At 48.4% G+C, this 12,514-nt stretch overlaps 1 protein-coding gene across 1 annotated transcript; it reads left to right on the top strand.

Annotated features, from left to right (window-relative positions):
* Positions 1-2,280: 2,280 nt before the first annotated feature.
* LOC134175034 (uncharacterized) lies at positions 2,281-11,975 on the top strand. Its single transcript, XM_062640464.1, has 9 exons — positions 2,281-2,985; positions 3,856-3,969; positions 4,574-6,259; positions 7,025-7,124; positions 7,769-7,917; positions 8,085-8,197; positions 8,947-9,036; positions 9,934-10,056; positions 10,438-11,975. The coding sequence occupies exons 1-9, from the start codon at positions 2,925-2,927 to the stop codon at positions 10,630-10,632; spliced, it is 2,631 nt and encodes an 876-aa protein (XP_062496448.1). The 5' UTR covers positions 2,281-2,924; the 3' UTR covers positions 10,633-11,975.
* Positions 11,976-12,514: the final 539 nt, after the last annotated feature.

The raw sequence follows: 12,514 nt of genomic DNA, 5'->3' as shown, positions 1-12,514 counted from the left end.
TACCAAAGTGAGCCTGCTCAGAGCAAGTATTCAAGCCAGTGTGGTCCTCTCTGTGTCCTGGTTTTTAAACCCTGCTCTCAAGCCTCAGCTTTTTAACACCAAGATTTGCCTTTCTGACCTGAATGTTCTCATCTTCATATCCCATCTCTCGAGAGCAGACGTTTTGCACTCAATTGTAGCTGTTTCCTGGCCTTTGGGTCCCAAGGTTAGAAGTGAATAACTTGATTTGTCATCAACAGCACATTAACAACATCTTTCCATGTGTCAGGAAAGTGGGAGCAGGAATTGGCAGAGCCCTGACCTCTGCAGGGGCAGATGGCAGCAAGATACACAGCGTGTGATGGGGAAAATCCCCTCCTCACCCAGACTTGCTCTTCCTTGTGCTTGCTGTGCTCTTATCTGAGATGATTATGTACCTCTCTACTTCACCTTTGCACTGTTGAAGTAACTGTGGCCCCTTGGGGCTGTCTTGCCATCCTCAGAGAACAAAAAACTTCATACAGCACACTGAGGAGTGCTCTTCAGGGGTTATTTATGAGACGTTTTCCTTGGGTCTCCACCATATTTGCAGGAGACATGAAGTATATGTATATAATGTATGTAGACAGTTATATAGACTGGAATGGGTTGCCCAAGGAATTTGTGAATGCTCCATCCCTGGCAGTGTTCAAGGCCAGGTTGGACAGAGCCTTGGGTGACAATGGTTTAGTGTGAGGTGTCCCTGCCCTTGGCAGGGGGGTTGGAACCACATGATCTTTAAGGTCCTTTCCAACCCAAACTATTCAATGATTCTATATAATAAAGTTATACTTCATTTAGTGGTTAGTTATAGCAGGCAAGAGGAAGATCCTCATTGCTGATGCAGGTGACTTGATTTATTCCATGCACTTAAAACTAGTGAACCCAGGCACCAAGTACCCCTAGTTGCTACCTACACAAGCAGGAGCAAACAGCACGTGAGAAAGGACCTGCAGTCCAGCTAATCTAACACAGGCTTTGCCTTTCAGTTACTTTTATTACCCAGAACAGGAATTAAACCATGAGATCTGTGTGGAAAACACCCAAAGCCTTTTCACTGCTTTTTGTTTTCTATTATCCAAGGTGTTCTAACTGTATTTTAGAGACGTATCATTTCCTCTTGCTTGGAAAAGCAGGTGAATCATGCTGCAACTTGAAGATAGATTCTTCCTCCTTCAGCTGGTTAGGGAGCAGTCCCATTAATGATGGAACAGAGATAGCCAGAGGTGATGATTAAAACCAACTTCATTTAGTCCTGCCTGTTGCAAACTGACTGAGCAGGTTTGCGTTACCAGTATAATTCCCCTTACCAGGTTAGGTGTAACTGGACACACTAGGCTGGTTCCAGTGCCTGCTTCCTCGTGTAATAATATCTATCTCAATCAACATATTGTACCTGAAAATCTAGCTGCCATAAACATATTCTTCGTAACAGTTTTCAGCTGAGTTATTCCATTCTGTGTAGGAATGTCAGCACAAATTTATTATGGCAAAGACACCGGGCTTTAATATTAACACCTTGCTTTTAACCTGCAGTTATATTCTACTGACGATGAGTGTGGAGCAACCTTGTTGCCTCAAAGCTCTCCTGGAAGGGTGAGCACAGTTAAAGATGACTGTCCTCCAAAGCACTGAAGAAATCAGTGGAGGCATTGTAGGGATGATGCCACACAATGGGAATGTGCCATCATGCTCCAGTGGGCTGCCTAGAAGAACATCACAGCTTGCTGCTGTAGGGCCTCTGCAGAGCCACCCTTGACCACCCAGTCATAGGAGTGGGAAACTCCACAATGTTCTACATCTGTCATCTTATCAAGAGGCTGAGAGTGGAATTTGCTGTAACTGGGGCTGATGGGGCCATAAGCTGGGTCCTGCATGGGAACAGTCCCCACACTGGCCCATTGCTCACCAATAAAATGATGGGGGAATGTACCCAAATCCAGGCAGGTGTTGTCCCTCTTTTCCATCAGAGCTCTGTCAGCTCCCACAGAACAGTTCCCTGCCTAATTCCCACTGGATCCTGAGTCCAGTGTCCACTGCTTTCCACTGGTAAACACCTCAATGCCCTGATCCCATATTCTCCATGGGAAGCAGTAGAAAGCTGTGAATAGGTCCATCGTGTCTCCTTTGGGATACAGCAGTGACCATGGCACTGCCTGGTATTCACTTGTTGCCTGTATAGCTCTGGAAAGCCAGGAAAGCTCCTCTGAATTCATCCTCACACCGGTGGACTCCAGACTGCATCTTTGCATGTGCACCTCAGTCATGAGAGCCACTTCGGGGGAGTTCTCCATGAGGGTGTGCAGAGAGGCTGGATTAGATGGATGTGGAGTGACACACGGACAAAAGTCACCTTTAAGGGAATGCCACTGCCTCTGCCCTGGGTTTGCCCAGCACAGGACGGTGCTGCCAGACATTCAGAGCTGTGACAGGGACAAACAGCAGGACCATGGCCAGTGTTAGGAGAAATAACTGGTCCCGAGGGAGCTCTTGGGCTTGCAAAGGGCTTGTTTGCTCCAGCAAGATGGATTTGTTGCAAACCCCCCTCCATTTTAACCACTGCAATTTCCTCACTGGCAGCAGCAAAAAGGCAGCGACAGGAATAAAGCCTTGGCCTTGGTTTTCAAGTGGCCTTTTTAACAAGGGCTAATCAACAGTAAAATTAAGAGGCCCCCGGAGGGAGCTACCAGCGGCCCCGGCTGACTCACAGCGAGAAATTTATTGCGGCACGGAACTCATCTGCATTTCCTCCCGCAGGCGGAAAGGAGCGAACAGGAGATGTTTGTAGGGAAAAGGGGTGGAGAGCAGGGAGGAACGCGGGCCAGAGGAGCTGCTTTGGTTATAAAGAGCTAGGGAAGCAGGAGAGCAGCACTTCAGCCGCTGCTGGGTCCGCAGCGGGCTCTGCGATGGCAGACAGGAAACCTGAGTCACTGCATTCCTCCATAGGGCTCTTGGGCATTTCCGCAGGTAGGGATTGAGTCTTCTTGGCATGGGAGGATGAGGTTGGGATTAGCTTGCCTGGACAACCCCCTTTCCAAAGGGGGCTAAAGAGCCTGTTTAGTCGGAATCTTCTCTGCCTGGGTAATAGCTTTTAGATCCGGAGATCCCGGTGCCTGTTCCAGCAGCCAACAAAATATTTGTCTTGGCTTTCAAGTGCTGGCCTGAAGCTTTGGACTCGATCCATCCTGGGTGGGAAGCAAACCAAAACTTTTTGGTAGTCATTTTCATAAATGCTTTTGATTTGTATGCACTTTCCTTTCCTTTCCTAGCTGTTTTCTCTGCAGCCGTTTTCATAGAGTCAGAGAATCCCAGACTGGTTTGGGTTGAAGGCACCTTAAAGCCCATCCAGTTCCAACCCCTGCCATGGGCAGGGACACCTTCCACTAGAGCAGCTTGCTCCAAGCCCCGTCCGACCTATTCTGTGCTCACTGCCTTTCATTGGCTCCTTTTCTGTGTTTCATCTCTCTGAGTGCTGCCCCTTCTCATTTTGGGCTTGTTTTCTGTCAGCACCATGTTTATGTGACCATCTGCAGTGTGTGTGTGTCCCTCCCTCCCTGTCTGTGTCTGTGAGCTGAGTTTTACCTTGTCCTGACAACGGGGGAGCACTTTCAAACGTGATTAAATTCAAGTTTCTTAAAGCTGAGCACTCAGAAAGAGGTGAGACCTTGTACACAAACCGAGTTACAAGACACCCTTCTGCTCCCCTTAGGTTTCACTGTGTGCAGGTCTTGCACTGTTGTTTGTTCCTGCTCCCTGCGCTTGCCACTCTGGTTCTCTCCTGGTTTTGGGGACAAATTTACAAGCTCTTCTTCTCTCCCCCTCCCTTGTCACTCACAGGAGCACTCTTACTGGCGGTGCATTTCTACAGCTTGCCCCGAGCAGCCCCTCTGATCCCCAGCACAGCTCTGGGCGTCCTTCTGTTGGTTTTGTCATCTCTTTTGGCATATGCAGGTAAGACTCAGGGGGTGGCCAGCTTCAAGGCCTCCCCCTGCTGTAGCTTTGCATGTACTTGGTCTTGTCACAACCCCGATTCATTCTGCTAGCGGGGTGTGTCAGCACAGCAGATTTTTCTTCCATAGACAACCAAAGGAATCCATGTTAGTTCTGACCAAATGCTTTACCAGCATCTCCAAGAGTTTTAACAGACTGAATACATGTTTTCTCTAAAAACAGTTCCCAGGCTTCCATGGATTGAACTGGCAAACGTGCAAATGCCAAAAGAACTACTTATGTGAGAGAAAAAATCACTGGCTACAACAAAGTCCACTCTTCAGAATGAATGCTGAGTTGTTTCTCCCCGTGAACTTGGAGTGATGAGCTCCCCTCAGGCATTCTCATGAACACAAAGTGTTGTGCTGGTGGAGTCTTTACAGTCATGTCTACACAGTGTAATGGTGCAGACCTACCCAAACTCATGATAGCTCTGTCTAGCATCATGCAGGACCTGTGCAGTTCCATGTTAGCATAGTGATGGTGCTTCCAACAGACCATGTGCCTATAGCATAGCTTACTGTCTCAAAATCACAGTCTGTCTCCATTATTGTTTGTTTTACAGGAATTTGGAGAAGCCTAAGAAATGCCTCCCTGCTCCTGTCCCTCTGCCTGACCATCTCAGTGTTCTGGTGTGGCTATGGAGTGGTCTTCATCCTGGAAGGGCAAGGAGTTTTGAAGGACACTGGCAGTTTCCGCAATGCCGTGGTGCCTGGCCTGGTCACCTTTACTTTGGCTCTCCTCATTATTGCAGCAGTGGGTTTCCTGTGCAGAGAGGTCATCCTAGCTATGATTGCTTCTGCTGTCTCATTTGCCAGTGCTCATGAAGTTGCCATGCATTACAGCCCAGCTTTCGGTTCCTCTGCTGTGGCTTGCAATTACATGGTTGTCTGCTTGGTTGGTGGCTACTTTGCTCTGGGCAGGATTCTCTATTTCCTAACCAAAGAGAAAGCTGCCCTCCCTGGCACAGATCTGGCCAAGAAAAAGAGCCATGAACAGATCCAGCCCTCCAGTGGCAGCATGAATCCCTTTGTAGTCACGGGTCTCATCCTGAACATGCTGCCTGCCAGTGTCTTTGGCTGCAGGCTCCTGGGTGTCACTGGCAAACTCTTTATTGGTCAAGTGCCCTGGCTGTGGGCAGCTGGGATCTACCAGATCGGCATCTGCATCTTATCATACCGTGCCATGGATGTGCTTATGGCTACATTCTTTGGTTTCACTTCCATCCTGAAACTGGCTGGGGGCTATTGCCTTCTGTACCCAACCTGGCAGCCAGAGGAGCCGTCTTTCCCTACTCCAGTCCTGGTGGTTTTTGCAATTCTTTTTGCTGTCCTGGCTCTTTTCCTCACTCTGAAGAGCCCAGTGGATGGCCTCTATTTGCTGGTTTACATGGCTTACTGCATTGCGTTAGCTTGCTGCCCCAAGGGGTTCTTTGAAGGTGGACCCCAAGGCGTGGATGTGGCCATCTTTGTGGCCTCAGCCTTGATGACTCTCATTCACCTGTACAATGCGAAAGCAAGTGCCAAGATCCCAACAGGGAAGGGGGCTGTGAAGGCCCTGCTTGCTCGCAGCTCTTTCCTGAAGCTTCGTGAAGGGCCAGACCTTCATGCTCCCTACCTAGGGTATTCCAAATATGCGGACGCAGAAGTACTTGGCTATGCATGCAGTGTCCTTGCTTCTTTTGCTATCACAATGACAGGGGACCCACAGGCTCCGCTTGCTACTGTTGTAATTCCATGGGTAGTGGTAGCTGGTGGGATCCTGAAGCTCCTAGGTGGCTCAGTGGCCTTTGCCCGGGGTAAAACCCTGGAGAGCACTGCCTTCATTCTCTATGCTGTCATGTGGATCGTCTGGGGCTTGACAAGATATGCCGGCCTCTATGGCACTACCAGAAGCTTCCACACAGCAGTAGGCATCATTGCTTTCATGCTCTTCAATGGCTTCATTGTCTTCTGCACACTCTTCTTAAACATCACCTGGTTCTTTTACTCCCTCACCTTCTTCCTCATCACCATCAGCTTCTTGCTGGATGCCATCCATGCTCTTCCAGCTGGCTATGACATTGCTGCCACTCTCATCTTTGGTCTGATCAGCTTTTACTGCTTCCTGTCTGCCCTTTGCAACAGCATCTTTGAGGGCTCCTGCTTACCAATGGGTAGACCCATTGTGCAGCTTAGTGGTGTAGGGGGAGGAATGACCAAGTGCCTTCACCTGCCTGCCAGGAAAGCTTCCTCAGTCAAGAGAATTGCAGGTAAGAGAAATACATAGGGCGTAATGTGGGGTGGAGGGTAAATTCTGGGAGGTTCTGTAGCAGGACATTGTTCAATCCAGATGTGGAAACCATGATAATCTGATGACATTTTGATGAAGTGGGCCAAGTTACCAAAGTCATTAGAAGCTAAAGACACCAGGGGAGAGATAGGATCAATTCCTTTGTAGGAGCTGGGTTTAGCAGTGGATTTTCTGCTGGCTGTCCTGTATCACGAGGGTGCTGAGGCGCTGGCACAGGGTGCCCAGAGAAGCTGTGGCTGCCCCATCCCTGGCAGTGTTCAAGGCCAGGTTGGACACAGGGGCTTGGAGCAAGCTGCTCTAGTGGAAGGTGTCTCTGCCTGTGGCAGGGGGTTGGGACTGGGTGAGCTTTAAGGTCCCTTCCAACACAAACCAGTCTGGGATTCCATTATTCTACTATCATATCCCTGTCTGCTCATCCAACATGAGATACATGAAGCCACAGGAAGCTTTGTACAGAGAAAACAGGGCAAACGCATGGTGCTTGCTCTCTCCACAGGGCTGAATTTCTTCTGGCCCTGATGAACGTGGCCCAGAACTCCCCTAAGTGCCAGCTCTCCTCTTGGATGAATGCTAGAAAATGCACTGTCAGAGGAAAAGCTTTGTTAGTTGGGAACAGGAGATGAGAGCACCGAATTGGCTGTATTGTCTGTGACAGCTCTTCCGTGAATTACAGCCCTTCACTTCTAGTCACTCAAGGGGTTCTGCCCTGTTCACATGCCAACAGATATCCTGAAGAATGGAGGGACTTGCGGCATCCCCACAGATACTGTCTATGTGCTTGTGGCAGCCTGTAACCGCCCTGATGCCGTGGAGAAAGCTCACCAGTAAGTACTTGTCTTGCTGCCCCAGTGAGGGCTTCCCTGGGTTGTCTAAAGAAGCCTCTAAGGCTTAGAGCTGCTGCTGAGTAGTGGCTACAGCAGCCATCAAGATACAAGATGCACAGCTTACCCTTCATGGGAACAACAAGGTGAGGAGCCTGAGGGAGAAGATGTGAATGAGGAAAGGAGACAATTGAGCTGCAGTTGTCTTCTAGGAGACTGAGGCAGGTGATGGAGCTGGGTAGCTTGGATATCACAAGGAAACCCCAAAAAGTGGCAAATATGCCTATTCGTAGGTATAAATGGTCACAAGCAAAACACCTCTCATGTTAAACGAATGCCTCTGGCTGTGCTTCTGTAAGCAGACAGGACCCCTTGTATTGGTGCACTTTACTTAGAACTTGAGCAGTTGGAGCTGCTATCCATCACTGTGTAAGAAGCTTAAGCCTTGAACTGGAGCAGGCATCCCAGGTTGGCAATAGTCACTGATGTCCTTTCCTGTCAGGTCATCCATTGAACAGTCCTACTTTTACTACAGACTGGTGACCTGGGGCAGAGCCTACACACCTTGTCTTTACACAGTTTCCTTTCCAGCTTGAAAATCAATCCCCATCTTACTCCCAGGCTCATTTCTCTCACCTCCTTTCCAGGTCCAAGCGCCAGGCTCAGGATCGTCCCATGTCACTCTGGATTTCTAGCCTAAAGCAACTGGAACCTGCAAAGCATTTGTTCAGTCCCCTCCTCTGGGACTTCATGGAGGCTGCCTGGCCATCTCCTATTAGCTTGGTGGTTCCCAGAGGTGAGGAAATGCTGTGACTTCCAAGCTGTCCTGGAGAGCTTTGGCTTTGAAACTCCAACTGGAGCTGCATCCCTGCAGTGCCACATGCTCCGTGGTGATATTTCTGGCACGATCTTTGTGGTTGCACCGATGTACGTCCGTAAGTGTGGTGACTCTTCCTCATGCAGGTGAATGGGTGGACTTCCTGGGGATGAAGGACTCTGCTAAATACGTGGGTACCCCTCAGAGTGTCGCCATCCGCATCCCCGACTGCTCTGTCACCACACACCTCATCGACCTGGTGAGTGGCCAAAACATGCTCATCCAGCAGCACTGGACCAGACCTTGCCCTTCCACTGCCCAGGGAGCAGGCTTGGTGTCAGTCACCAGCACCCAGGCCTGCTGGAAGGGAGGTTAGTGAGAGACTGGAGCACCCTGACAGACCTAATGGCATGTCCGGCTCCTCTCTTGCTGCTTTTCTCAATGAAGAGAGATTCCTAACATGTCCAGCCTTGTTTTGGGATTGAAAAGTGCTAGAATGAGTAAATCCCACAAGAAAAATATCACTAAGAAAGAGTGGGGAATGCAGGCAGCTGGTAGCTGATTTTATTGCAGAAAAGTGGCTAGAAGGCTTAACCACCAGGTCAGAAAGCCAGAAAAGATGCAGTTCACAGAACCCTTTGAGTTCCTACATAGAACACTTCTGTCATAAGCATGCGCCAGAGTAGCTGGTCTAGAACCTGGCCAGAGGAACTGTGATCCTCCGATGTTTCGATCATCTCTAGGAGAGACACTGTAGGTCTTTGGCAGTTGCTATTGCTGGAAAACAGAATATTCTTTCCTAAGCAACACCAGTAAACCCCAATTCAGCAGGGTGTTAGTCACCCATACACAGATTTGGTGGGACCTATGGAGAAGATGTCTCTACCTGTGAGTCACACTGAGTTCTCTTTAGTCACAGGGACTCATGAGTGAACTTCAGAGCTCAAGTAATCTGTTTTAAACAGCAGAACCTGCTCAGAGCTTTTATTCCCGTGTTTCTGTCACCAGGTTGGTCCCATTGTGGTCACATCAGCTAACCCAACAGGAGAGGCAGACACAACGCACCACAACCAAGTGTACGCCAAGCTGGGAGATAAGGTAACTGGGGCTCTGTGTCTCTTTATTCCAGCTGGGCCCAGAAGATGTGGGATGGAACAATACAACCACTTTGTTTCCAGCAGACAAATCAATAGGGGATACAAAGCATCTGGGAAAGCATCTCATTAAAAACCTCTTAAGGACACTTCCTCATATTGGTGTCAGTGAGAAAGTGTCAAAGAGAGAACTTGATTCTTGGTCTGGGAGACCAAACCAAAATTCTTCTGATTGATACAGCCTAGTTATGGCTTGGCAAAGTGAGTTTGTTCATCTTCAGCTCAGAATGATATAGGCAACAAAAAAAAGTCTACTTTGCTTACAAGCAATAAAACCAGTGATGCCTGAATGTGCCTGTGCTCTGATTGGTTTCGAGATATCAGAACACAGCGGATTCCCATCTAAAGGTGAACCTGGTCTAAAACTGGTGCCAAAACCCCAGAATATTCCTGTCTTTTAGAATTTTCTTAAGTTCTGGAAGTACAATGATCGGGCCATTGAAATGGCTCCTTCACATCACTGCTAAACCCTGAGCATACCACATTTCCTGTGTTCATGGCAGCTTATGTGAGGGCAGTTTTAAACAAAAGGCAGCAGAAATCTTCCACCTCTAACTCCTTTAAAATCTGATTTTCTACACATTTCCTGTGTGGATGGGACTTCGCAAGAGCCCCTCAGCTGATGTAGACCTGCCTTTACTGTCCTGCTGATCCCACAGGGAGCTTTCTCTCTCTCTCTGCTTTTGTTAAGTTCATTCATCCCAAATTCATCCCTCAGTGTCAATACAGTGGGGCAGGAAGTAGTAGATTTGGCTTTGATAATAACTACCTGCTGCTGAGAGGGGGAAACTGACCTCTCTTTTCCAAGGGGAACTTGGTGTGAACATCTGCTGCTCTTTAGGTGGATGCAGTTCTTTGTGATGGGCCTTCTCCAGAGAACATTGCCTCCACAGTCGTGGACTGCACCAAAATCGACAATGGAAACATAGGGTTCTTCAGAGTTGGCATCATCCCCAAGTCTCAGGTAAAATTAATCTTGACTCTATTTCTGCTCCCTTTCTCCATCTCCGTTAAGTGGGTTTCAGACTGGGGGGTTCTTGGTTCCATAAGGAGGTGAAGAAATCTGTGGTAGCATGAGGAGTTATCATAGGGTGGTGTGAAAGAGCAGAAAAACAGAGCTCCCTGTTGCCTGTGTCCTGATCCTGCCTCTGCACCACCATTACACCTCTCTGTGTGAGGTGAGACTGATCCATTTGTGTAATGAGGTCTGAGATCCAAGGTCGTGGGCATCCATGGGGCAGGCTATCCACTGGAAGAGAATAGGGCATTATTTCAGTAGCTGGAGAAGAAATCACTGCTTTCCCCTAATTACTGACCCACTCACAACAGAGTTTACTACTTCCAGGTACTGCAGATACTGGAGCAGGTGCAGAAGAAACACGCTTTGGTTCCTAACAGTGGCCCTTGCACCACAAAAGGCCATGCAGAGCATGGGAATCGTGGCCATGCTGTGCACAATGGGGTGGGCTCGGCCGCCTTGGAAGAAGCAGCGCCGGTACAGCCCCGCGACGATGGCTGCGAGAATCACACTCGCCTCTGACTCTGTGCAGCTCAAGCAGTTATGTGCTCAGGAGGGAATTGTGTGCTGGAAAATGACATACAGGTCACATGTGGGGAATGGGAGAGGTTTCCCAGCTGTGGGGTGACTTACTCATCTTCCTATACTGCTAAAATATCCCAGTGCAGCGCTGACTGACACACCGCAGTCACCCAGACGTACAATTCACTTACAGAGACTTTCACTGAAGATCAGACACAACCAAAGGAAGTGTTATACCAGTGACAGACTGGCCTTAGAGTATCAGAGCTTTGTTCCTCCCAGGATGATTTAATACCTTCGGTTTGGGGCACAGAGTAACGTGAAGTGTTTCATGATTATGTGTTGGTGGAAAAACTGCATGAAACTTGACGTGGGAGAAGGGAAGATGTATTCAGGTGCTATGCTGTGAATACAGTAGATGTTCTGAAATAGATGAGGCAAAGCATCGCCTCAGGAGATGTGCTATCTTCTGATACATCTTCTCAAATGGAGCTCACAGAACCCAACACTAATAAGAAATGTCATTAGTTGAGGTGCCTTTTTCTGTATTTCAATCAGTGTGAGGGTGTAATGAGTCCAATAATATCTCCTTAGAAGTGCTAGAGCATCATGGAAGACCCTTCCTTCCCACGTTATCTTAGAGTATGAATTTCAGGAGACTCATCTGCACTGCATTTGAGGGTGCTAGAAGCTGGTCTCTTGCCCTACAGCACAACTGTACACATCTCATCATACGTTTCCTCCAGAGTGCAGATTTAGTGCAGAGTGGTAGCTGCTGACCAGGAGGAGGCAAAAAGAAGTTTCAGACTAACAGGAAGAGTTTTCCTTGGCAAACACTGCGTGGCTGCGCAGGTAATGGTGCATTTAGCCTCTGAGAACTGTTGATCTTATTCTTACCTGACTCAGGTGCAAGGTGCTGATCAAATTTTGGATGAAACCAATGAAACCAACACCCCATCCCTGGCAGTGCTCAAGGCCAGGTTGGATGGGGCTTGGAGCAACCTGGTTTAGGGGAAGGTGTCCCTGCCCGTGGCAGGGGTTGGAACTGGGTGAGCTTTAAGGTCCCTTCCGACCCAAACCAGGCTGGGATTCTATGAATTGATTCATTGATTTCACCTGAAATTCTGCTGGAACTTAACCATAAATGCTGTGCAGTCAGAGGAGCTCAGCCTCTACGAGCTACAGCAACACCAGGTCTTCCCAGCTTGTTCTTACAGAACTGGCTCTCTTCCTGCAGAGAAAGAAAATGCCAGATAATCGAGTTTCTTGAAGAATTTTGCTGGTCTGTTTACTGTATCTCTTTGGAATTTATTAAAACTGATTTTTAGAAACCAATAAAATATTTTGAAACCAATAAAATAAGTATTTTAGAAACCAATAAAATAAAAAACCTGGGGGTCAGAGGGTTTGGGATGTCAGGATGTTATTCGGGATCCTGGCCAGGCATGAAGGATCTTGCAAGGGAATCAAGCTGCATCCCTTTCCATGGTGGGGAAGAGGGCAAGAGAAGGTAACTCTTAACATCACCCCCCTGGTGACAGCTCCCGTGCTGAGGAGTGCTCATGAACTCTTTTCACCCCCGAATGAGCTGAATTCATGAGCTGAGTTCACCCCTTTCTTTTACTCAGTTATCAACCCCAACCATAAACACTGAAATCTGAGGGAGAGGGATAAGGAGAACTAATCTGGAGAGATGCTGAAGCATCACAAAGCCTTTTGCAGGAAAAGAGCCCTGGATTAAATACAGCAAGGATGCTGCTGCCCTGTGCTGCAAATAATGGCACATTTCAGTGTGCTACGAGTCCAAAGTGATTTTAAAAGGTGGATTCCTCACAAGGTGCCTCGCCTGGCTCCATCCTTCCTCTTTCACTGTCTCCATGGT

This window comes from Pezoporus occidentalis, unplaced genomic scaffold (genome assembly GCF_034315485.1).
Source record: "Pezoporus occidentalis ecotype Australia unplaced genomic scaffold, CSIRO_AGI_Poc_V1 ctg65, whole genome shotgun sequence".
Lineage (NCBI taxonomy): Eukaryota > Metazoa > Chordata > Aves > Psittaciformes > Psittacidae > Pezoporus > Pezoporus occidentalis.
The sequence above is the reverse complement of the archived record's forward strand: the minus strand, read 5'-3'. Positions and strand labels throughout refer to the sequence as shown.